This window comes from Mastacembelus armatus, chromosome 22 (genome assembly GCF_900324485.2).
Source record: "Mastacembelus armatus chromosome 22, fMasArm1.2, whole genome shotgun sequence".
Classification (NCBI taxonomy): Eukaryota; Metazoa; Chordata; class Actinopteri; order Synbranchiformes; family Mastacembelidae; genus Mastacembelus; species Mastacembelus armatus.
Window position 1 is genome coordinate 17,591,743 of NC_046654.1, and position 26,910 is coordinate 17,618,652.

Genomic DNA, 26,910 nt, shown 5'->3' on the forward strand with positions numbered 1-26,910 from the left:
CCCACTTCCTGTGTAGATTTAAAAGGCTCATTATATGATTTTTTAAAAAGTCCAATAATTGGTATTATTCAGTCATTACACACTCCTGACAACATATTTATGAGTACTATATTCCATTTCTGCTAATAGATCCCTCTAAATATTACACAATGAACCTTTACATGACTTCAAATGATGAAGCAGTTGTGAAAATAGTTGCAGAATATTTTTTTGTCGATCCCTCATTTTAGCTCTCCTACAAAATATTGGAAAAATGAAATATTTGACTAGATGATGTTCCTTATTTTCATGTCCGTCCATGAAATAACGAACCAGCCAACCAACTAACATCAACATCACTAAACAAGCTGAACACTCAAGTTCAAGCTTCTGAAATGTGATGAATTTTGGATTTGCTCTGGTCTGTTTCACTGCTTTGGGATGTCAGTAGACCCAAATAAACATACACAACCAAGACATCACCTTGGACTCCAAGAGACAGTGATGGGCTTTGATAGTATTTGCTGACTAAAACACCTGAAAAGTAAAAGATTATAAAAGTACTAGATTATATACATATACATTATATGTGTCATACTTACTGTAGTGTCCACTGCTGTGACCGCAGTAGTGGGAACATATTTTGGGGAAGGTTCCTCTACCTTGAGCACCACACAGCCTTGAGGTCCCAAAGTGATGATGACTGATCTACAGCCTCGTTTCAGCAGCTCCTGACCAGCCTTATGTGCTTCATCCACATTACCTACTGAGGAACCAGTCAGCAGCTCAGCCTGTGCAGAGAGACACTATAAAGGGTAAGACACCAGGAATGTAATGTACAGTATAATCATATATGCAAAACACTCTTCTTTTCAACATTCATATCATTTAGAGGATAATGAGATGCTATTTCTTTGACATTTTCATCTAAACCTGTCTTGTTTTTCTTTTCTAGGTCAGGGAGCTGATTTAATGAGGGGTTAGGAATTAAGATTAAAGATAGCAACAGTGTGGGATACATAAGGACCTGCATTATGGAAATTCCCCAAGAAAAAAACACCACTACCAAGAATAGTTAACAGAGCAAATGAATCAGAGCCAGTGTTTTGTTTTGTCTTTTTGGAAAATCAAAGCTAAAAGTTTGTCTTGTGAACCCAAGAAAGTATTGTCATGTACAATGACAATACTTTCTTGTCTAAAGACCCCTAACCAGTAGTCTATTACAGGTCTATTGCTTACTTAGGAGTAGGACTAGTTTTTGTATCAACATTCCTTGTATGAGTCAGCTTTCAATTACTGTGGTCAGACAGGCTTATAAAAAACATTCAGTCTGGGGTCAACATTTTCAAAGATGAGACCCTCTGAATACACTGGTTCATCTGGCTCCAAAATGACTAAACAATGATAAAGCAGAACCTGCAGCTGATGCTTGAGGAATTTCAAGAATACTCTCCAGAGTAAGTGGCACCTTCCATAAGATGAGCCACAATATTATTCTCTACAGTCTGAAGGCAGTCTCCTTATTTTAACATTTACCTGGTTAGCAGCATTGCAACCTACTGTAATATACTTTACCATCAGTGCTATGCATTTTAAATAATGTTAGAAAAGAAAAAGAAAAAAATGCACTTTCTTCCCTTCTGATTATCTTCAAAATGTAATGGAGTAGGTGTCAGGAAGGGTACTGCAAAGTGTGGTTCACTGTTATTTGTTTTTCACCATTAATGCGGCTTGTGAGCATTTTCCATGTTTGCAGTCAACCTACAAGTAATATAAATATTTAAGATAAGGTGTCTTAAATAAAAACAAACTTTATAGTCCAAATGGAATACAAAACCAATGCAACCAAATACTCTGGTAATTACTAAGATAATGTAAAAAAATCATATCAGTACAAAAAAAAAAAAAAAAAAAAAAAAAAAAAAAAAAAATTTGTAAAACGTAAATACATCATTTCAAACCAACTTCTGTGTAAATTGAACATTTTTTCTTAGTTGTACACTGGAGACTGTTACTAGAAGTACAGTGGTTTGTGTACAGAGTTATGCAAATTGAAATCAAAATTGACCAAAGCAATTGTAAAGTACTTTTATGTATTAATATTTTGATTATTTATATTTTCTCTCCAACTGTCTCCCCTCTACAGCCTTATGCACCTTCACATACAGAGTGATAAACAAAGCCCTGTACACACCATCAATATGTGGTAGAACATCTGTTTTTAATCTAATACATGGTTTGAGGTTTTTTTATTTGTTTTGACTCTCATGTTTTACTGCAAACTAACATGGCTATTGGACATACACTCATGTTTTCTTGTTATTTCTTGGTTTTGTCTGTCACATAGTATTTTATCACTGTTTTGCAATTAAAAAAAAGAGCTTCTATAAAATACTAAATGACTTATTACTTACGTTGATTTTCACACAACACTTTAAATCAACATCAAAATATACTTTTACACATTTCAAAGGATCACATCTTGTTCACAACACCATATGTGTTAAACTTTTAAAAAAGTACAGTAATGTGACTAATAGAAGTCAAAGTGATTTCATGCATGCTCTTAATGAACTGAACGAGATGAAACATATTGTAAATTCTATTTTAGGACGGACGAGCTTAAAAAACAACATATTTATTGTGTCTATACTACCATGCTCTACTGAAAGTGTGCGTGACACCCCTTTCAGATCAGTAAATGATAGAAATGTGGATCCATTTTGGCACTTGAGGTCCTCAGGTGGACATCAAAGATAATTCCCCTCACTATAAAGCACTTCAGCGTAGTATGTGGGCTGAGGATCAAAGAGTGCCTGCACTTTGTCATCCTTAAGCTCCTCTATCATCCTGCCTTACCCCTCAGCCTGAGCATGGTACCGTGAGACCACACACCTGTATAGACTGTGTCCCTGCTACAGTATAACCCTACACAGGACGCTGAAACTAGTGTTGAATAGGGGTCTGAGGATTTGATCCCCTATCCCTGTCCCCGCTTTTGTGATCTGTCAGTGTGAACAATGACCTTGGATAGTTCAAAAATAAACCACAGAGTGTATCAGTGCTTTCAGAGCCCGCAGCCACCCTGGTGCTATCGGATGCCAAAAGAGAAAAAGAGCCATTTTGTTAGTCATCAGCTTCACACCAGGGCAGAGAATCAATCTACCTCCCTCTGTGTACAAGAATATGGGAAAGTTGAATTATGTCTCTCTCCCAGTATGTGTGTGTCTGCCTTTGACACACGCACGCACACACAAATGAGCACCTATGTTTATAAAGCATATGCAGGATAAAGCTGTTGATGTGGTGGGTGTATATGCAAGAATGTGTATATGTTTCAGAATGTGTCTGAAGAGTAGAAACAGTAATTCTTCTGTGTTTATATTTTTGGCTGAGGGATTTTTTTATTTTTACATAATGCATCTAAAGCTAGTTTCAAAAATGAGTAACTTTATTTTTCTCCTGAGCTTTTTTCTAATTATTTGGCTTCTGCATACTGTAAGTATGTCGCCACCAATTATACGTCCTGTTAGGTATTTCTTAGCATTAAATTAGTAAGAGAGTTATCTTCAGCACTGTCAAATTCTATTAGAATATTAGGATTCAAAAGGAACACAGCCATGCACATTAAGACCTTTACAGCAAAAGAAAACGACTACTGCAATAAAACACCCACTCACATAGTATAGAACCAGATTTAAAATATGAGTATGTAAACAGTAATGTAAAAATGTACCAATATAAAAATGGAATATTTCACAGAAACAAGATTTTGAGTATTTATGCATAATTACATACATTTAAATTGTATTAGGCAAAAGCAAAAACTGCCATTCTGAAAAATATTCAGTGACTGCAACTTACTCCACTAATGATTTTTGTGTTTCTGGCTCGATTCTGAGTGTCATAATTTAAATACATTATTTATCTAGTGCCAGTAAATAAGTAACAATTTAACCGTATTTAACAATAAAAACATAGATATTTATAGAAAGTTTATTTTAATATTACTAATTACCATAATATAATCCTGTACAATGATTATGATAAAAAAAAATTTCTTAATAGTATTTTAGAAGTATCACTCTGAGTGGGATATTTCAGTGCTGCATCAACTCTCTCTTTCATGTTCCTACACCTGGCTACAACACCTCTCCGCCCTGCATCACCACATCAGATCCAGGCTCCTGGGCAAATTCACATTGACTTTATCCCTGAGGGGGCAGCTGACTCAGCCAAAGAGCACATCTGGCCTGTTGTTTATACTACGATTCCCATCTATCCCTGCCCCCATTGCTCATCTATCAACACCTGACAATCATGACGCAAGGTGTCGTGACACTAGTTTTTGCTGTAAAAGGGTGGAGAGACACTTATTTACCTCTTCATATCAAGAGAACTTACATGCATGACTGAAGGCTGCAGCAGGGTTATTGATGTGCTGACAGGGGTCATGACCCAGAAGGTACACATGAATCGCTGTGAAAAGGAGTGTGTGTGTGTGTGTGTGTGGGCGCTTACAACAACTCAAATTCTTCCTCTCAAAGATGAAATATTTTTACTGTGTTTCACAACAAATCTTCTAGTGCTACTAACTGCTGACTGAACACATTAAAATTGCAGCAACTCATTTTAATAATCACAGGTTAATTGGCCAATCACATGAAGGAGGGTAGTGTACATTTTTTTAACCTTTGCAAAACCAAAAGAGCAAAAAGGATTAGGATCTCCTCCAATGTAAGCTGCAAACTTGAGCATGTCGTGTATCTATGTAAGATGTAGGTGTTTTTTTAAGTCAGTGGATGCAATCATTAACTATCTGCATTGGTTTGTGGGGTTACAGGTCACACAGTAATATTTTCCTACTCTCTGGAAGGCAGTAATGCATGTTGATCGCATTAGTCCGTTCTGTCTTGCTTTTTATTGCATTTGTGAAAGTATTACACTTCCAGACGCCTCAGTCGCCCTTATTACTTCAATTTGTCAGATGTATGGGTTAGTTATCACCCTAAAGGTCTTTGAAATGTTAAATGCAAAAATATACTATTTAAAACTACAAACAGGTAAGCTGAGAATCCAAATCGGATTATGTTAGAACAAAACAACAGTCTGATATTATATGTTTCCTTATAACTCTTCATTACTTGTGTACCTAAAAAGTGTTAGCAACAGTTATTTTACTGGATAAATCAGAAACCTGCCTTTGTCTACCTCTGTGTGAAACTGACACAACCCATTGTTTGAAAAATGATACATTTTCCTGGTAATCATGGTGAACTGCATGTGTGTGACAGAAAAAATCTGGTCAGTCCAGTGTCCACAATTTTGCTTTGTTTGACTGTTTTCACATTTCTCCTTTGCTTCATTATAAATGTGAGTGTGTGCATGTGCGAGGAAGGCAGAAATACTGTGTGTGGATGCAAAAAAGCTGCTGAGATAAATACTGTGAACTGTGTGTCTGCATGTGTGTGTGATTCATCACCTCAGACTCATTACAGCAAAACACATCAGAGACTCCGTAGAATTCTGGACCCAAGTCAGGAATGGCCGGCGCTGGGTTGAATATTGTCTTTACTGTAACAAGAAATCAGGCTGTAATTAATTTTACTGACCACAGTGTCAAAAATCACTATCTACAGGCCATAGTCATTAACAACAGGAACAAAAGCTGTAATTATTCTCAATAATACAGTCATAGTTGTCAGATTGTTTTCAAAAGTATACAATTTAGACAATGTCCCTCAGTGACACATTTTACATTTGCATGATATTTCTTTTCCATGTACTAGGCTTTACTGCCAGGGACTGGCACTACCTTAATTAAACTTTCAAAGGAAACAAAGGCTAGTGGGCTACCGCTGGGGATTGCTCTCACAGGCTCAAGTGGAAAAGCTTCTATAAAAAGACACCTTTTAAACGATTGAATTAACATTCCCCGGAAAAGAACACTGGAGAGCGAGTGAGAAAAGACGTTGGTGGAAATGGCCTCACATCCTGTAGCTTTTTGTGGTGCCCTGTAACCCCTGCAGTTCCTAGACACTTTGCGTGGAAAAGACTCAACATGAGGTATATACCCCAATATATGTGTGCGAGAGTTTGGGTGAGAGGAGTTGTGAACTATTCTGTGTGTGTTATGGAGCAAAAGAAAGGAAAGAGCAAGACAGTGAGAGTGTTTGTCAGACATAATCCTCGGTACGTGTTGCACATCACTGTCTTATGCATATTCAGGAGCTGAGAGCATTAATGCATCTAATACCATGATTTCTGTGTATGTGTGAGGATAAGCCCAGCTTGACAAAGTGATTAATTCTGATATCTCTGTGTGTACAAAATAAAGCACCATGCAAGTGTGTGTATGTCTGTGTGTGTGTGAGGGAAATATATGTTCAGCATTGGTGACATCAAAGTCTGTTTTGCAAAAAGTGTGTGCCTAGTTGCTCTGTGTGTGTGTGTGTGTTTGCGTGGGCACATAAGAGAGCAGCTGCGTGGGTTTGTGCAGGGCTTTGGCCACCTGGCGCTTTGAGGTGGATGCTGGGCTGCTCGTGAGTAAAAGTGGAAATAATGCCTCTCTCTTTTTTAGCACATGCACTCATACTGTACTGTATGTATATCCACATGAGCCAAACCCTGTCAGAGAAAGTGGCACTGGGCTCTTTGTGACCCTTCTCTCTCTGTTTGCTGAATTGCGCCTCAGTTTCCATCGCTCTGGTTTCCAAGAGAAGTGCGACAACTCTGAAATGTGATGCCTCAATTATGCATAAATGGAAGCATCTTCATGTTCCCACTAGACTTTCTTCAGGCTTTTTAACATATCATCCTTCACTAAAAATGCTGTTTCATTTCTTTCCTTTGTATTCATTTCAACCATAATGAAACTTTCTGAACAACAAAGTCAGACACATAGGGATGTACCATATTCCTTCATAAGAAACACAAGAATGCACACTGATGTTCATAATCAAGTTGTATAGTTCCATGCTGACTGAGACGACTCAAACTGCTGATGACGACTGTACGTTACACTCCAGAAGAGATGGGATTTTCCTCCAGTTCAAATATATAGTTTTGTTTTTTTTTTTGGTCTCATAAATGTCCCAAAATTGCAGGGCACTGCAAATTTTAGAATTACTCATGCAGAAGGAAACAGTGCATTTGTTAGGAACTATTTTCAGTGGCAGAGTAATACACAGTTGGAGCCCTATAGTCAATATTTCCAGGAGAAGGATGGTGCATGTAGGTTTGAATCAGAAATAAACTACAGTATTATCTAAGGCCATATGAGAACAAAATAAATCAGAATAGCAAACCTTTACATGAGTTTTAATATACCTTTTCTCCTTACTCTACCTAAAATACATTGCAAACTTTTTGCACCTACTTTGTTCTCGTGTGCTTTACTTAAGACTGACAATAAACAATATTGAATCTCAATTGATGCGTCAGTTTATTTATTTAAATTCCACTTGGAGAAGACCAATCAGCAGTCTTTCCTCCTCACATCCATATTAAACATGACTACAATTAAGCACAACAATGTGAGACACATCTATGCCCTGCGCTGATTGTGTTAACTTTCTATTTATGCTGTTACCTGGAGTAATTGTCATAACATATGTGGAGTAGTTCAGTGTCATTAACACAGTCATCCCTCACATAATCAAGTGAAACACCAGCCACACACTGTATGCCATGTAAAGAGCTGAAACAGAAAATATCACCAAATCATATAAAAGTCTTACTCATGCTGTTGTCTTTATCAGACTGTTGCCAACATTCATATTATTATATGTTGCAATGGACAGAACTGGTAGGAACCATGATATTGTCTTTCACTTTTTGTTTCCTTAGTGACATGCATAAATCAAACATGTCACTTTGCTGCTAATGTCAAAGACAGACCCAGTGCTCATGAAGTACACATGCAATAAGACTGCTGAGGATGGAAGCTTATCAATATCCAACCAAGAGCAGCTTGTGCAAAAATCCCTAATACACTGATGCATGAAGAATTCTGCCTCTCTGATGCAAGGAGCTGCTACTGTACACGTCACAGAAACCAGTGTGTTGGTTTCAGGTTGCTTTGTTCTGCACTCCAGGTGTTAATGAAACCACACAAACACACTGCAGCTCACATACTACACACACTCAGCTGCTAGGACAGATGTGGTAATAAATGGGATGTGTCCATACTGAGTCATGTCTGGCAGGAGAGTGTGTGCGTGTGTGTGTCATAACTCCAAGATTTTTCTTTTCTTTTTTTTTTTGTACAGAAGATCAAAGTCTGGTTGTGCAGTCAGAACAATCCAGTAAGTACAAAAATACAGCAGTTTGCTGCTGTGGCCAATTGAGGAGAAAAGGTGGATGGAAAACAAGGGCAAAGGGAAAACAGAATAAGTTGAAGATCACTCTTACACGCATGCACACACACACACACACACACACACACACTATATATATATATATATATATATATACACACACACACACACACACACACACGCACGCACACAAAAGAAATGAGTCATCAGTGAGTATGTAAAAGGGCTTTGAGAGGCTCTAATTGCATTTGATGAGAAATATAAAAGCGACTTCTTGCTCAGACAAGGAAGAGGAAGAAAGTGGAAGAAGAAAGACTGACAATACACAACTTCTACCAGTTCCTCAGTTTTGAGAATTAATTTAATTCAATTAACTTCTCTATATTAAATGGTAGGTGGTAAAAACTGTGTATATATCTATATTTCTATATCTGTGTGTTTTTCACTGAAATAATTTCACACCACAATAAACTCTTCTTGAGGTTATCTTGACAAGTGTTTCTGAGAGCTGGCATACACAGTACGTGTGGCTTAATGTGACATTTGCGTAATTTGAGCGGCGCTTCACCCCCGCGTCATTAAATCGTTGTTGCCAAACCCATTAACAACCATTCTCTCCAGAGAATTCCATTTACGCAATGCTCTTGTGCGGCAACGTTGAGGTAGCATCTTTGCCAAGCATCTACGCTCGCCTCGCCTCTCTCCTGGCGCCACACGCCGAGCCTAATGCCATGGTACGTTCAACATGGTGAGGAAGGGGGCTCGGAGAAAGAGGGTGGCGCTCTGTGAGGCCATCTGGGTATACCATCTGCAACGCGGTTATGGCTGCAACTCTTCTATTCTGGCAGCCTGCAGCGAGAGATTACCGGCGACAGGCCCTGATGACAGTGGCAAGAGGCTCCCCAGACATCTTGAATGACGCGCAGAGCTTCTAATAATAGAATGCTGTTAAAGATTATTAGCTCTGTAACCTGGTTATCAAAAAAAAGGTGGAGGAAGGAAGGGACAGAGGGAGGGTGGTGGACTAAAATAGGACTTTTGTTTATGCAGGACAACGAGGATCCTGTTGAATTTCCATAATGGGTGTTCAGACATGGTGCTCTGTTGAGAATATGAGCAGCAGGAGGGCCACAATTGAAACAACATGAAACTAATACACTGTCCAACTCTCACACTTAACTTGATAAAGTGATACGAGTCAGTGGGAAGCCTCTCTCTAGAGAGTGTGGAAAGTGGAAATGTGGAACACAAACAGAAAATTCACACAAAAGATTTTTCAATCATGCAAAATGGTATTTTCAAACTTTTAAAAATAAAGAAGATAAAAGACAGACAAGATTAATAATCTTTAAGTATCTGCAGCACCACAACATGCTAACATTAGCCACCACATGCTGCAGGTACTCTGGTTTCCTCCCACAGTCCAAAAACATGTATGTCAGGTTGATTGGTGACTCTAAATTGCCCATAGGAGTGAGTGTGAGTGTGTGAGGTTGTTTGTCTCTATGTGGCCCTGTGATGGACTGGTGACCTGTCCAGGGTGTACCCCTGCCTTTCACCCAAAGAGAGCTGGGATAGGCTCCAGCAGATCCCTGTGACCCTAATAAGAATAAGCAGGTATAGATGATGTTTTTATACTCCTTGGAACTGCATTCAAAGTGGGATAGTCCAACTAAAATATATTGTTTCATTGTTTTAAGATGCAGCTTGAAAAGATGTAAAAAAGTTGTAATGTGCTCTCACACAGAAAATAGTGACTAGGATTCGACTGTATTTTACCATAACAAAAATACCTGCAATTTCCCTAAATACAGTTGAATACATTGGTTATCTTGCTTTGGTCAGAACTGCTGTAACAAAGTGTTGCCTGTGTACTTGGCTTCCTTCCTGTTTGTTGATCTAAATTCCCTAACACCAGAGTGAGGCTACAGATGTTTTTACTAACTGATCGGTGTTCCTACACATCACTATCTTCCTGACTCTGAACTGAAATCATACTCGTATTCAGCCACGCATCTTAGCTATGTTGTATGAGCAGGCTTGGACAGAGCAGCTTTCCTAGTAAAAGAGGAGTGGGCTCTACACCATCATGCATGGGGATTAAGACAGAAGCAGGGCGTATAGTCATATTTTGGCTAAACTAACAGGGTTTGAACATACTGAGCTCACAGATGGCCAGCAGAGAAGTGGATTATTTTGTAGAAGTGGTTTGAGAAGTTTCTGTGGACATTTTGATACTTTTTTAGACACATTTTCTTCCTCGATCTCCACTTGGATCTTTCCTAACACCATGACTCCACACTGCCCAGAGCACCTGTTCTCACAGGGACAAACTTTAGTAGCTACCTTGCAAACCAACATGGGATGAGTGTTACTAAGGAAAGATTTTGAATATAATTTAGGTCACCTGTATAGTAAAATGTGATCCAAATATAAATAAAATCATACCTCAACCACCAATGCTGAAATAAATATCTGCTGTCACTCTCAAATCTTTGACAGGTTTTCCAACAAACAAACTTAAAATCAAGTTAGTTTAAGTGAAGATGAAGAGGTATACTGTGTATTTGAAGCATGATCAGTTAATGATCAAGGCAAAATGACTTTTTTATCTAAAAGTTAAATTTTTCTACACTATATGGGATAGGGTTGTGTACTGGCAAGAAACTGGCGATACAATATATATAATGATATTGGTTTTACTATTATATTATGTGATATATTGCAATACTAATTAATATTAGCCTGGTGATATATAAAGATTTCTTTTAAATTTAATTTTAGGAAAATCATTAAGAACACCAAAAAAAAGTTAACTTTTTTTTATTCTGCATTTGCATTTTTCACAATCCCCATAACAGCCAACACAGGTGTGCTCTCAGATTTGCTGTGTTCCCCAAGAATGTGATATTTTTCATCACACATTTTGCAACCGGGATGGCTTTTGTTGATCTCCTTAGACTGCCATGAATCTTTGGATGTCCACCAATAATTAAAAATTGATACAGTGTTTTGAGAATCAGTACAGTATCATGGCAAGATAATATTATGATATGATTTGATATTTTCTTATACTCCTAATATGTGAAAAAGTACCGGTACCTGTAATTTTGTTGGTCAAACAAAGGATTCATTGAGCCATTAAGACCAAAGCATTCAAATTTGGTAAAAAAATAAACAGTGAATGAATGCAAATGTATCTACTGGTTCACTATTATATAACAGGAACATAATATTTTGTTAAATTTAATTTATATTTCAAAAAAATTCTGACTGCAGAAGGACCTGCACAGAGATGCTCACTGACCTTTGTTCTCCTGAGCCATGCGTAGTGCCTGCAAGGATGTCTGGGGACTGATCTCCAGCTGGCACACCAGCACTTTTGTGTGTCTGATGGCTGGAAGAGCTTTATGTAGCTCTTCACTGCCCAGCAGCATGTTGGCACCGGCCACAATCACAATGGCATTCTCACCTGCTCGTGGACACCAAAAGAGATGTGTGAAGACACAACAGCCACTAGATGATCAATGCTAGACTACATGGGTATTCTAACACCCATATAGTGACTAAATTGGGGCAATGCTAACTGTGGTGCCTTACTGTATATTTAAAAATATTCCAGTGGTCATCTCAAAAAGACAGTAAATAAACACTTGGTGTGAGCAATGTGCTGAATCAAATATGGGGATTACAGTGGTTAGTGTACTCCTTGTAAGCATTATATTGTGTATGTACAGTATATACAATGTCAACAACTTTTCTGGAGGCTAAGAGTCTTCAAGCCATTTGTTAAGTATTATAAAATTACTGTGAATTTCAACTGTGAGGCTCAGGCACTTGCTTTTATATTAACACTTTAAGCAGACAATGAATTTTTACATTTTTTTTTACAGATAAACATATTTCATGTAATTGACCTTTCCACACAATGCAAAATAGCATGTGTACATTGTTTAATGGCTCATTATGGTTTTATTGCAATCTCCCAATGAACCAATTTAGATCTGTGTCTTCTTACAAAACACCAACATTAAACGGTTAACTGCATACTGATGCTGGTATATGATGTTAAACAGTGCTGAGTATGTTAGTAAAGTCATTGCAAAGCTGTGCAAATGCAGTAGGGCTACCACAACTGCCTGTATTTGTTACCTGGCTCTTTATGGAGGGAAGGCCTGGATTGCTGCAGAATGGAACGTGCTGCTCTTAAACACTTGTTTATGTAAATGTGTGTTTATATCCTGTGAATACAGTCACTTGAACAGTGTTAAGTCAATAGTGGTGCTGAATGCATGGGTGTACAGTGTGTGTGTATGTGGGTGGGTGTCTGTGTCGTAGTGAGAAAGAGTGCACAGAACATATGCTCTCTTAGTTTTGTGTATACAAGACCATTTCTACAACTCAAAGCTCGTACCTGCATCATTGACAATGATGGAGGCAGCTCCTGTGGCAGAGTTAGAGGTCTGGCCAACAAAGTCTGAGACACACAGCAAAGAAAAAAAAGGGTTTGAAAGCATCCATTATTTGTTTGTTTGTTTGAGACCAACATTCATCAAACACACTCCGGCAAAACAAAATGTCAGAAAAGTAACCACAAATAGCGGTAGTAATCATTTTTGGAGTGCATTTGGCTCAGGTCACTGTTTCTTTTAGCTCTGACAAAACAAGCTAGAAACATGTGGAGTCTGATATGTGCACTGAGCACAACTTTTGAAAAGCACCTTCATTTTTAAAAATTCAAATTATTTTACAATCATTGGTCATAACAATAGAGGAACTTTCTAGTATATCCAAAAGCCTTGAATAACTAAAAAGAATCAACAAAACAGACAAAAAAAAGCATTGCTCTGAATATGAACTTTTTCCCAGGGACCATGGAAATGGGAACAAATTTGGCATGCAAAGCAGAAAAACCTGTAACTCACCTGTGTGTACACCATTGTCCTTGAAATTCTGAATGTAATTGTCTCCAAAGAAGTCTTTACCAACCTAGAAAAGATTGAAAGCAAAACGATTATAACAAAGAGAGTGTCAAGAGGGGTCAGACTTGGTTAGCGGCAACTTTTGAAAAGTGGTATACTCAAATCTCAGTTGGGTTGGATTTTCGTGTGCCCTGCCAGCATACTGGCATGGTGCCGCCGCCGAAAATGTGCAGAAAGGAACACACAAAGTCAACAAACACACAACCGTAAACACACAACCAGCTGCGCCAAGCCTGGAAGACAAGATAACCCCGCCTTTACGCCTCTTCATGCCCATCTCGCTTTCGTTTTCTTTCCCTCCTTCCCCTCTTCCCCTGATCCGCACTGGGATGTCCACATCTGTAGCTACTTTGGGTTGTGGAAGGGGTCCCCACCTTGGCCCGAGGCACCTACTTCGAACCCACGCTTTCCAAAAAACGTGCCAAAACGCGGGCACTTCTAGCTGCCTGTGATAGTGGGTTGGGCTGGTATTGGCTGCTTGGCCTCGTTCTCTTTGAAGAGCGGCCTTCTGTCTTGGATGTTTTTGACAAGCCCGGTTGTCTATTTTTGGGTTCTCCCCATGCCCGGAGAGCTCCTCCCGCACTGGGTTGTTATCGATCGGGCCTCTTTGTTCTGACAGAGGTGCTTCACAGCTTTAGTGTTCAGGTTTAAAGGCCACACTGAGCTTACTGATTGGAGGCTCAGGGTTCTATGGTATGGGAATAGGGTTGTTTGAAGGCGCGCAAGTGTAGGTGGGCGTATGCATGCTGTATGGTATTGATCAAGAGAAAATGAAGCATGGAGAGTTGATGTGGTGAAATGACTGATGTGTGAACCTAGCTATAAGGTTCTGGTAAGTTGTTAAGTAGTTGTTGGACTGTGGTAGCTGATGGCTGATTATTTGCAGTGAGATATGGATTAGCTAGAGGTTGCACAAGCAAAATAATATTTTTCCTCAGATATCTGGATATTTATGTGGGGATCCAAACTAACCCACACTATAATACAAACTTATACAGCACAGCAGCATTGTCTGGCTACAAATTTTATTGTGGGGTCAAACCTTGCAGACCATAGCGGTTTTTGCCCCCAGTCTTGCAGCCTGTATGCACTGGTTGGCCCCTTTCCCTCCAAAACCGATAAAGAACTTGTGACCATGGATGGTTTCCCCTGCTTTCGGTAGCCTCGGTGCCTGGCTGAAGGAAAAAAAACAAAACAAAAAAAACAGTGAGTACAGTTTTTAGGTGTAGACATTTGTAGACACACAGAGAGAAAAAAAAAAAAAACATCTCATGGGATTTATTGACCAAAAATGAATGATTCCTCTTCTTAAACTAATGCTCTGCTTGGATATTGAGGTTTAATTTGCTTTTTCTATCTCAACAGACCCATCACACTGCAGATAAAAGTTTGAAAATTGTTCACCAAACTTCCAATAATATTTATTTTTGGCATGAAATGTGCGTGCTGAAACACTGACACTGAAGAGTAAAGGGGGGATGCCAAAATATGGAGATAAGTCCTCGGGGCCAAATCCTTCCCTGCTTAAGCTATTTATTTATTACAGTAAAATATGTAAAACCACACAAACTAGAGGTGGAGTCTGCAGAGGATGTTTTGGTAATGTGAGGGTCTTCCACAGAAAGGTCAACAAAATGGAAACACTGCTTGAAGTAGCATAAGAAACTTTGCTTCTTGAGTGTTCTCCCCTGCTTGTTTTCCATACTTCCTAACACAACAGCAGCATTGAAAGCACAGAACATGGAGATAAAAAATTCTTCTTCTTCAAAAAAGGTACTGTAGACATTTATCTAGACATTCAGTAAGATATGTCCATGCAAGTATCTCCAAATTTGCAAATGATGCAAGTAGCAAAAGCCACAGATGTCTCAACTTGACACTGTAATGCCTGAGTCATCAGATTTAGTTGAAGTCTTCTCTCAGTGTCGATAAGCCACAGGTGGGTGCCCTCAGGAGGAGCTGTCTGTTCTCTGATTCTTCCGATCACAGCGGCAGTGAGTGGTGAATAACATGGGAGGAGAGACAACAGACAGCTTCATACTTCGTCAGGACACTGTGGTTTGGCCCCGGGCCAGCGCTGCACAGGGCCCGAGGGTTTGTGGATGGCAAAATGTTGTCATAAACCTGTTTTTCACCCTGTTGTTGCTCTTTTTTATGCTTGTGTATGTGTTTGTGGCAGGTGTGCAATTACAGTATGTTCACTCAATCCCAGGATTTCCAGTAACTAAGACCCTGGTGGCAAACACTAGAGGCTGTTATAAATGCTGCTTGTTTTTTTGCTGGCATGTGAAAACACTAAAATGTCTAAAGCTGTAACAGGATGTAGGGTCAGTGAGGCTGAAATGGACTGAGAAGGAAACAGGAACAAAGGTCGAACACATCCACAAACACTCAATGCCTATTCTACTTCTTGGTGCAGCCATCTCACTACATTTTTCCCACCTGTGTCACTGCTGGGAAATGTAGTGCTTGTACGCTGACTCCTACATCTACAAATCATTAGAATATTCAGAGGCTGTGTTTTGTCAGGATCAAATCTTTCATAAAATACAAACTCATTTCCATGTACACATATACATTATTAAGGAGATGACTAAGTGATAAACATGCCTACGGCAGAAAATGTCACAGGGACAAGAACTATGTATAAAATGAAGAGAAGACATTGCAAATATCTGAAAACAGAACTAAACATATCAGAAAAACAGCATTATAACAATACATCCCTTACAAAATGTCTAAATTCAGCAATTAGCAAAATATATGTTGCAAATAGAATATATGTTTTTGGAATATATCATATTTTATCTGTAAATAGAAATGTAAAACTAACAATGAACTAAAGTTAATTGTTTGATTGTATACTCGTTGTAATGGGCAGGTTTGAGAATGGCAACAATTTCCTTATGTAACAGCAAGAAAGTAAATAGGCCGATGTCCTAAACTTGTTATTTCCTGAAGTTATAACCAGCCAGAAACCAACATTGTGCCTTTTTATTTTACATTTAAAATGTCCAGGAAATTGATTTATTTTGTATCACAGTTAAACCTGGCATATGAATGCTCCTGACAGCTATTAAGGTATTCCTAAACCTATGGTGAACGATAAACACGCCTTTATCAATGACAAAGATGCTGGCAACAAAAGGTTTAACATAATGACTCCACTTTTGGCTGACAGCCACCCGCAGCCGGATAACTGGCAGGTAAGATAAACAGATTTCCAAATTCTTAAATAAATCCACCCACGCCTCTTCATGCCAAGAGAGACACTTGGCTATTGTTGTCTGTGGTGAGTGCACCAAACAAACAGGGCAGTTATGTGCTAAACTGCAACCTCAGTGCGTTTTCTCCCACGGAACCAAAAAGGGCTGAAGCAGGTGTTCAGTGACGTGAAGTGTTTGCTCTGAGGCTGGCTCTTGTTTCCCTCTCCTCCGTCTCTATTAAAGTCATTCTTCAGCTGCTGGTGACCAGCGAGGGGAAGTGGAGGTGGCCAAAAACAAACTGAGATGCTGTTTTGCAAAGTCTGAACTAAAGCTTTTCTTCCAAGCCCCAAATGCAGCCTTGAACTTACAGAGTTGACAGAGAATAATTGTAAAATTACCATGGCTATCTCACCTCAAAGTAGTACTAAACACAAACAACTACTTAATTCAAACATGACAACCTTCAACTTAAATGTCATATTTGATCATTTTCCTTGTCCATGAAGGTTTCTACAGCTGAAGCTCCAGTAAATCAGGCTTCACAAAGGCAGCATACCTCACAGAGACACAGTGAGCTGCTTTGCTAACGAGAGGTGCAGTGTTAGAGTAGTACGTAGGCGTTTATTTTTGTGTGGTCACACCATTTGTTGGAGTCACGTCCACGTTGCTGTTATTCACCCGGTGGTCAAAAACAGCCTGTATCAGGAGATGTAACAAACCACTTATCTACCTGTTCAGTGTCTGACTTGGTTGGTGCTTATGCAAACAACTGCTTCATTTCATGTGTTTTTACATTTACATAAAAGGTTGCCAGTCAGATCGCTTATGGTATAGAAAAATTCTACTGCAAAAGAAATAGTAGTAGAAAATACTTTAAGAGTAACACCTTTTACGAGTAGCTTTTTTGCCTTAACGAAAAAAAGAACGACAGCATTTTACTTATAAGCAAAAGGTTATGTTATGTTATGTTATGTTATGTTATGTAATAGATCATTTATCATTTCAAAATGTGGTGGAAGTTGGTGGAAACTGTACAGTAGCAGTCCCAAAACTGCTGATCAAAATGGTTTTGCTCTACAGAATAATACAATATGCTTTACTAATCTTTTTTTTTTTTTTTTTTTTTTAAATATAAACACTGCACTGTTACACCTCTTAAAGCAACATACAACGTCCCCCAGTTTATAAACAATCAGACACAAAATATCATCAGAAATGGTCACATATGGGTTAAGTGATGGGTTTAAAACAACCAATTATTTTAAGGGGTAATAGATGGAAAAAGAACCACTGCACTAAAACTCTGTTAATATTGAAACATTTACACTTACATCCTTCAGTTAAGCACCATTTTCATTATTGATTCATGAATTAATTACTCAGTTGGTCCATCCAGTGTTATTCAACAGTAAAAATGCCCACCAAGAGTTCAAAGAGCTCATGGTGATGTTTTCAAATGTCTTTCAGATGAGTTTTATCTAACAGGTGAGTCAGTTAGTGCATTACAATCATTCTAATAACATTAAATATTACATTTTTTTAATTAAACTGAATATAAACAATCTCATCACACATTTCATCAGTGAGCAGGTGCAAAGCGTCCCCACTCAGCAGGGTTTGGCAGTAGGGGGCACTGTGAAGCTCTGAGAATGGGTTAAAATCCTGAACAGCTCTGCTCCTCCTTGTTGTGTGCTGCAGACACATAATTAAACATGACCCTTTTACTACATGCTGTAAAACAGCAGTACAGCCTGCTCTACAGCCTAACTTGTACACTTATAACAAAACACAACAGGGATCTTTATTACACTTCATTGTTTTTTTTGGCAAAATGGAGGCAGAAAAGAAAAGAGTCTAGTGTGTGTATGCGCTCCTCTGCTGTTAGTCAACTGCACTGCCACCCAAACACTGGCTGTTCAAGACAACTGGATTTCTAACTTCAAAGCCATGCATATCACTTTGAAGGGTTGTGAATGGATTCCAACTACCCTCCCCTCTCCGCATTCTGACCTCCATCCAAAAAGCCCTAACCCTACACACACACACACACACACACAACAGGCTGTTTCCCGTTAGCTTATTAGGGTCTTAATTCACATCTCCTGCCCTTCAAAGCACAAAGTCACTGGCTGAATTGCTAATGAGCAACAAAATAAATACTTGCCCCCCAAAAAAGCCTCAGTAGGAGCAGGCATATGTTTTTAATAGATGGTGACTTGTGGAATAGTTTGAGCGACAGCTAAACTTGTTGTTGGTTTGCAAAAATGCCATCAAGCTTTTCTTCCAGCAGCACAGACTGTTGTTTATTTGTAGACATGCAGGTGACAGTTATTTTGTTTCACATTCAATTATAATAAAAGCAGAACTGCTGCTCAACAAAACCCCCGACTTCATTCTAACAGGTAAAGGTTGAGCTGGCTGTAGTTCCATGACAAGGTTTGAGATTCTATTGACTTTATTTGTCTTTTCGATGGTCTTCCTCCTCACAAAGGTTATGGGAAATAAGGGTGACAAATTGTTTTCAACTAACCCGCTGTGCTGGGGTTGATGACTAACGCTTTTTGGGAAAGGATTCTACTTGGCTCAAGAAATCTCACCACGGATGAGGATGATGCAATGCAGCCATTTCAGTAAGCAGTAATTATACCAGATCATCTGCATCTTTTCTTTGAAACCACAGCCAGTTTACCATGGGACGGTCGCACCTGCATCATCTCTCAGTGATTAGATCAATGATTTAGTTTACGACCTCCCGCAGTATTTGATGAATTTTAACATGCACAGCAGCACATACGTCCTGAAAAACTTTTTGTGCAACTGGCAGTAAGTGTTTTCAAATTCAATGAAACCTACAGTGGGCCCATCATTACTGTCTAATGACTTGAAAGCAGTGGACCGAGTAGATGATCTCTGAGCTTTTAGAACAAGTACTGAAAATGCAGTCACACAATCTAACTTTAGACCACTTCCTCTATTCTTGTGTGTACGGGACTGTACAGTCCATTTCAAACCATAATGAAAAACACCCTTGAGCCCACATACAATATTTTCCACCAGTCTACATGTCAAAACAAAATCCCTGAAGTAAAATGGCTTTCTTGGTGTTGGTAGTTAATAATAGTAAAGGGAAAAACAAAGTTTTAAACAAAGATTGACTGCTTGCTATGACTGGCCCCTCTGGTTACTGTTGATTTCCATTTTTACACAGGACATAATGCTGCATACAATGAAAACAGCTGAAATCGCTGAACATAGATTTGGTTGGAATTGCTGTCTTTACCCTGAATTGAACATTTTCCTGTTGCTTTGTTTTTAAATAAGAATCCTGTAAAAGGCATTATAAATATGTGCTTCGTGGTGATTTTGTGCTAAAAGGCTAAGGCTAAAGCTGCATGTTTCAGTATCCCCACCAAGACAAGCCACATAAATGACATGGAAATAAAGAAAAGGCGTTGTTGTATTTCAGTGTATTAATAAATGTAAGGTCTGCCCTGTTTTGTTGCTTAAACACTTACATTTACTTAAATGTTTCCACTTTTAATGGTACAAGAGAAAAATCGTCTAAGATGACTAACCAGTCTGCTTAGAAAATGTTAACCTTATCTTTGTAGTGTTGGCTGAGGTTGTTGGACTGTAAACTTTCCCCAGTACAATCAAGTGCTGGTGATGAGCCAGAATTTTTAATGTAACCTGTATCTGGGTTTTGGCTTGGCTAGATGTAACACTATACTACTGTGACTTTGAACTTTTTTGTACTGTGGCCCCTTAAAATGAAACCAATTCTGACCTCTCATCGACCCTTATGCTCTATGGCCTTGTGTTGATATGATTTTGATCATTTTTCCTTCTTGGAACTTCAACTGTAGGTTAAAATATCTAGAAACCTTCCTATGTTATCCCTAAAGCCATCTTGTTTCTCTTCATGTCCATCTTGGGAATTGCTGGGTTAAGATGGATGAAGAGTCTATAACCATCTTTTGAAATATTTGTCTCAATGCTACAAAGCTGTGCTTTGCATTTTTAAAATAACATGTCCTAATATGACAATGAAGATTTGCCCAATGTGCTGCTTCCTGCTGGGCCCAGCTGAGGAAGCAGAGGAGTTTCCTGAACTCAGATTCAGCTAGAGTCTTGTAATCAAGTTTCTCATAGAATATATGGTTGATTTATGGTCATTTGGAAACACACACTACTGACAACTTGCTTCACTTGCTTGCAGAAATTTAATAGATGAGGTTAAATAAGGGCTAAATTTACTCACCTCACCAAATCAGTCATACAGGAGCCAACCACTATCACATCAAAAGCTTCTTCAGTCATGATCTGATTAAGAGACACATTTGCGTTAGTTCTATTGTGACATCACTCCTTTCTGAACATGAAATATGTCAATGACTCCTTATTTATATTATGTTCTTGAATGTCTCAACATCTGTCTGGCCTTTCCTGTGAAACCATTTTATAAACAAGGACAAAATGTGAAGCATAGCAGACCCCTTCAGGGCATTTCGGGCCAAATATATGAACTAGTTTTCCCAACAGCCTCCAAACAAAAATCACTTGATATTATTTATCCCTCACATTAACATGAGCCTGACTGAAACAAGGAAGAAGGTAAAAATAGAGCATTTATTGCTGGCTGAGTTGAGCAGGTTCCAATCTTACTGGGGGATGAGAGAGGTGGGGGGATTTCAATGCCACACCACATGAACGCACAACAGCCCAGCAATGTCTCAAATTAATTCAATCCTCAGCTTGTATCAGAGCTAATGCTACTGTGTTAATCTCTTCAAATCTCTTCCTAGGCAGTGGAAGAGTTGGAAAGCCTGGCCGCTGGCTGTAGGATGGCTCAATTCTCTCTCCCACATCTCACAGCATATTGTCTTCCCTCTGCAGGCATGAAAAGCTACCCTAGAAATCTCTGTGTCTCCACGGCAGGAAAATATTATGAGGTCTACTTCAGCCCGTCACTCAAATCTGCAGGCAACTCTCGATAAACAAATAAAGGTGATTTTAGTGTTGAGTGTTGACACAGACATTATCTACTCTTAAATGACGGTGTCATGCATTTAAACCTTTTCATTTGAATCAAAATCAGTTGCACATAGTGGGCCAAACTACTTCGACTGAGCTGCAAGTCAAAGTGTTGTTGGATCCATTAAAAAAATGAGAGATTACATATTTTGCCTGTCTGGTAAAGCAGTCAAGACTTAAATGGATAATGAATGTTATTCTAATGATATGACCATTTATGTTTAAAAATGCTTTTCAGAAGTCTAGCTAATGACTATAATCCCCAAAATACTTTTTTTTTCTTTTTTACTGTCATTCCACCCCCACACCCAAAACACACACATGCAGTTTGTAAAAGGCTGTGTTTTTATTGTGTATTGTGTATTTCAGAATACTCAAATAAATAATATATAAAATAATAATAATAATAAATACAAAAAAAATGTTGAACTAATACTAGAGCCTGATTCATCATTAAATGATTACTCAGCAATGACAGAGCAAGAATCAACTACACATATGTTGCTGTTTCGATTGGATACTTTAAGAGCTTTTCTGAATCACCCCCTCCCCTCATATAAGGTAGAATTTCCCAGTTGTGAATCATCCCAGCTGTTCTTTGAAACACCACTAGTCTAGCTGCACACACTGATCATCTGTCATATATATCGTTTAATACGCTTTATTTTATTTCTACAAAACCAACACATATTGGGTGATATATGACACCTTCAAGGTTCGACATGTTGCGTGCTGTTCTTTGATGGGTTAAAACTAATCTACTATGTGCGTTCATATATATATTTTCTCCTTCTGAATGATTCAGGTAGTTACACATAGCCTATAAAGTTTAGCATGATGTGATTGCAATATTTGTTTTAGGGGAATCTATAAATCTTTGTGAACAAATCAAAGGAAGGGGATTGCAGGCTCAATACAGGATTAAAACAAAGCCATGCATTGAAGTTCACATGTAATGTAAACTTTCCTGTGTAGGCCTGTGGTAAGTATATTTTTGTATTTAAGCATAGTTAGACTACAGTAATTGAAGTATTTATGCTAGTATTTCCTCACTTAGGCTATGTACTTGTGTGGCTGTAGTATAACTAAATATATACACAAAATTTTCGATACGCTTCTGTAGATGCACTATTTCGTTGGGTTAGTAGTTAGTCATACTGCTGTATGGACGAATGGTGCGCAATTTAAATTTATCAGCCTGTGTAGGAATGGCCCAGTGCAAAGTCCGCTTTGCATATAAATCATTGCTGTAAAAACGTGTAGCCTACATGTAGCTGAGACACAAACATCACAATGTCACAACATGGAAATAGCAACATTTTTACAACATTTTTATTTTTATTTCAAACTCTGGATATACTGGGAGCACTGTTGAATAAAGATCCAAGAAGTAAATTGCAGTGGGGCTCAGCTAAAGTCAAATAAAGGGCGTGGAGACAAACTGCTAAGAAACTCGACACAGTAATTACCTGGAAATCAAACGTGTTCTCGCAGTGGACAAACGATTTTGTGACCAGTACTGAAGCTTGAGTCCTGAACTCCCACTACACACAAGTGCCGGACAAAGTGCAGGATGACAGCAGCATATCGGTATAGCTGCTGCCAGATCTATTGTTATAGCTCAATCAGTGCATACACACTTTGTTTTGTTTAAGAAAAGTTTAGATATAAATATATCAAACGATAAATGTTGTGAGAGTAAAATATCTTTAGCAGACTTGTCTCTGGGAATAAAAGTACGGATTGTGTCAACAGGCATTATCACAGGCAGCTATGTAGGGGGCTATCAAAAGGACCCAAACAACATGTACCGGAAATTTTTGAGAGCATCAAGTAAACATTAGCGTTTACGCTAAAACTATCTGACTTCCAACTCTTCCAGGTACTCTAACACACATCGCATGCTGTATATAAATGGGCTCCAATGAACTGGTTGTTTTTAGGGACACCTAAACGTTCAAGTTATAGTAATTTGAAACGTGACTGTATTAAGCTAACAATGGCTAACGACAACCAGATACAAACTGTGGCGTAAAGACAAATTGTCCACGAAATAATGAATGTGTTTTGTTAGTCATTTGCTTTTCACAACATATATACAGCTACATGATTTTAGCATAAACTTCCAGAAATATCGAGGAGGTCGAAAACTGTCTTGGCCAACCTGTGATTTCTCGCTAACGTTAAGACACTCTTCTCTGAAGAGTGTGCACCACAGGGCTCAGATCTTCAAATAGTAAACTGACGTGCATGCCAAAGTTGTCCATAAGACCAACACGTGACTGCTAAAATGAGCGTATGTGATGTAGCTCACCTTTGAACCTAAAGTACACGTTGTTTTGCAAAATGCAGTTTTCATGAAATAGACTGGAGCATTTCTATAAGGTGCTGCTTTATCCTCACAGAGTCCAGAGTGCAGAAAATGAACACCATGTCACCTGAGGTTGCGCTGCACCGGATCTCACCTGAGTTGCGGCCCTTGCTGTGCAACGTGGTGAGGAACGGCCGTGTGGGACTCGACTCCACAAACTGTCTTCGTGTCACAGACCTCAAAACTGGGTGAGGTGTAGCTTTTAATGCCTAAGTCCCGCATGCTGAGCACTTGCACCACATTGATCCTGCATTCAAATGATACCAGAGCGATATGACGTGATTCGTAAGGCAGGTGCTGTGGGCATGAAATTATATTTGTTTGAGCCAAATATTTACATATCTGTGCATCCGTAATTCATCATAACCTCAATCAGATCAGACAGAACTAGGGATGTGAAGTGAGAGTAGTCACTCATCTTTCTGGTATTTTCTGCAGCTGTAAATAGTATCTGAAAGGTTTTTGCCAATGATAAATGTACCATTCCTCTAAAAAATTGGAGTCTCCTGTATACTAACTGTCTCCAGGCTGTTTGCCACTGTTAGGTAGCTTATTAGGGTTCTATAAAGTTTAGATTAAAATATAACTTTAGCTCCAGCATACCAATAACATTGCATAAAACATAAGTAAGATCAAAGATAAATATTGAAGATATCAATCTATGAAATTAGACATTTGGAATTATATAGTAAGCAAAAAGAAGTGTGAACAAAGCAACATGTGTTTTAAATGTAAGATTCTTCAAAGTAGCCACTTTTTCTTTGAAAAAACTCCTGGCCTTCTCTCAGCCAGTCATGAGGTAGTCGCCTGCTTTTCCAACAGTCTTGAAGAAGAGCCCACATATGCCGAGCACTTGTTGGCTGCCTTTCCTTCACTTCAGGCCAGGTCACCTGATGCAGCACTTCATCACTCTCCTTCTTGGTCAGATAGTGTTTACATAGCCTGGAAGTGTGTTTTGGCTTATGGTCCTGTTGAGAAAAAGATTTGTGATACCCATAATTGCAAACCAGATGGGGTGGTGCGTCTCTGCACATTGTTGTGGGACTTGATAAGTGTGCTTTAAATTCTGAATAAACGACAGCGTCAGCAGGAGAGCACCCCCACAACCCCAAAGGAGAGCACCCCCACAACCCCACAGGAGAGCACCCCCACAACCCCACACCAGCACACCATCTCCTCTATGTTTCAAAGTAGGAAACAGGAATTGCAGATACTATGGCATGCAACATAATATGCATTCATTGTGTTTTTTGGCTCAGACGCTTTTCTTAGATTAGTTTAGATAACACTTTATTGATCCACTGGCAGAGAGATTCAGATGCAGTAATCAAAAATTACAGCAAAAAAGTAACATGACGTTACACAACTACACAATTAAGAATAATATATGCAAGTATGTGAGAATAACAAAGTAAGGCAAGTCAGTCAGGTGTCAGTGTCAAAAGGTGTCAGTATATATATAAACATACTAAACACAGGGGTGAACAGTGAGATTTGTAGAGTTTGATGGCAGCAGGGACAAAGGACGTGTGGTAGCAACTTCACACGTGGCAGTTTAGCAACCTGTCACTGAAGGTCCTGCTGCACTCAGTGTCCCACAGCAGGTAAGAGGTGTTATTCATGATGGCTAACTGCTTGATCTTCATTCATTTACCCCCCAAACTACTCTACAGAGTCCAGAGAGCGGTTTAGAACACAACCAGTTTTTTGTCTAGTTTCTTTCTGTCTGCTACTGTGATACCGCTGCCCCAGCCACTGCTTAAAAATGCCGGATGTCACCACAGTCAAAAAAAAAAAAAAAAAAAAAAAAAAAAAGGGATCTTAGTGTTTTTGTTAGGCTTAATTTCTGTCAGGTTTGTAGTGGATGACATGATGAAGCTTTTCTGTGGGCACTGGTCTTTGTAGTGAAATGTGAATATGTACAATAATGAATGGTTCTCCCTCGCCCTTCGAAGTCCAGGTAATTGCGCTTTTAACAATGGTGGTAACTAGTAAAAAATTGCATTAAAACTGAGAGGGAAAGGTGGACTGGCTGTTGCAAAGCCAATTAAACAATAATCCAGTTGATTTTTGTGAATACCACTAACAACCCCACTAGAAACTTGGCCAGATGTTGATTATTTAGATATGTTTAGTCACAGTATAATACCAAGTCAGATAAGCTACAGGGATATCAGTCTGTCCATTCTTGGAGCACAAGTGATATGAATCAGTTTCACCTATTGTGGTGCAGAAGAAAATAACAACAGGTCCAGTGGAGAGGCAAAAGCCAGACAACCACCAAAAAGGGAATGGTTTTGCATGTCATGGCCACAGACAAACCCTCTCTCTTTATCCTTCCTCACTGATTCCAGGTAGTCCATTTACTTCAAGATGGCACATCTATATGTACAGTCACAAGAAGGTTTGCTATGTCTCCCAATTCAGTCTGATTGGGGGAGAGAGCAGGGGACCAGCTGTTGAATCAGGAGAGCTAGAAGGGCAACAACCTGACAGCAGCAAAGGTATCTGCCCCTTTGTGCAAGAGCCCTGGAGAATGCCTTCCAGAAGACCAGACTGTCAGAAACAGACAACATGAGGCTGGCATGAGGGCCTAACTTCCTCTAGTATGACCTGTGCTCACAGCCTAGCACCGTGCAACTTGATTGGCAATTTCCAGGTCCACCACTCGTTCATCATTCTCTCAGGTTCAGCAGGTTCACAATTGGCACTTATAACAGGCACGAAAGAGTCCGGAGAAGGACGTGGTGAACGTTATGCTGCCTACATGTGTGTAGACATTTGCTACACACATTTGCTACATGCCTTGATGAAGGCATTGATGCCACTGACAGGCCCTCACATTCCCTTGACCTAAATCTCTTTGAACACCTGTGCAATATTATGTCTTGGTGCATCCAATGCTGCCAAAAACATATCACACACTATCCAAGAGCTCACTGATGCCTCATCCAGGTCTGGGAGGAGATCTCCCTGGACACCATCTACCAACTCATCAGGAGCAGCCCAGACGTTGTTGG

The 26,910-nt window shown here is 39.1% G+C and overlaps 2 protein-coding genes across 4 annotated transcripts in view; one reads left to right on the plus strand and one right to left on the minus strand.

The window, feature by feature from the left end:
- Positions 1 to 23,095, minus strand: part of rbks (ribokinase) — a 29,956-nt gene extending 6,861 nt beyond the window's left edge. Inside the window, exons 1-8 of one of the 2 annotated variants that reach the window (XM_026308655.2) lie at positions 22,989 to 23,095; positions 20,747 to 20,808; positions 14,331 to 14,454; positions 13,223 to 13,286; positions 12,712 to 12,774; positions 11,605 to 11,769; positions 5,462 to 5,553; positions 582 to 770 (exon numbers count right to left, since the gene is read on the minus strand). In XM_026308655.2, coding sequence (XP_026164440.1) covers positions 582 to 770; positions 5,462 to 5,553; positions 11,605 to 11,769; positions 12,712 to 12,774; positions 13,223 to 13,286; positions 14,331 to 14,454; positions 20,747 to 20,805 — 756 coding nt within the window. In that variant the 5' untranslated portion in view covers positions 20,806 to 20,808; positions 22,989 to 23,095. Of the gene's footprint in view, positions 1 to 581; positions 771 to 5,461; positions 5,554 to 11,604; positions 11,770 to 12,711; positions 12,775 to 13,222; positions 13,287 to 14,321; positions 14,455 to 20,746; positions 20,809 to 22,988 lie in introns of both variants that reach the window. The other variant, XM_026308567.2, reaches the window with a different exon arrangement.
- The window catches only part of babam2 (BRISC and BRCA1 A complex member 2), a 68,089-nt gene continuing 63,584 nt past the window's right edge, over positions 22,406 to 26,910 (plus strand). The window contains exons 1-2 of one of the 2 annotated variants that reach the window (XM_026308441.2): positions 22,406 to 22,501; positions 23,925 to 24,078. In XM_026308441.2, the coding sequence (XP_026164226.1) occupies positions 23,942 to 24,078 (137 nt within the window). In that variant the 5' untranslated portion in view covers positions 22,406 to 22,501; positions 23,925 to 23,941. Of the gene's footprint in view, positions 22,502 to 23,274; positions 23,402 to 23,924; positions 24,079 to 26,910 lie in introns of those variants that run through there. The other variant, XM_026308367.1, reaches the window with a different exon arrangement.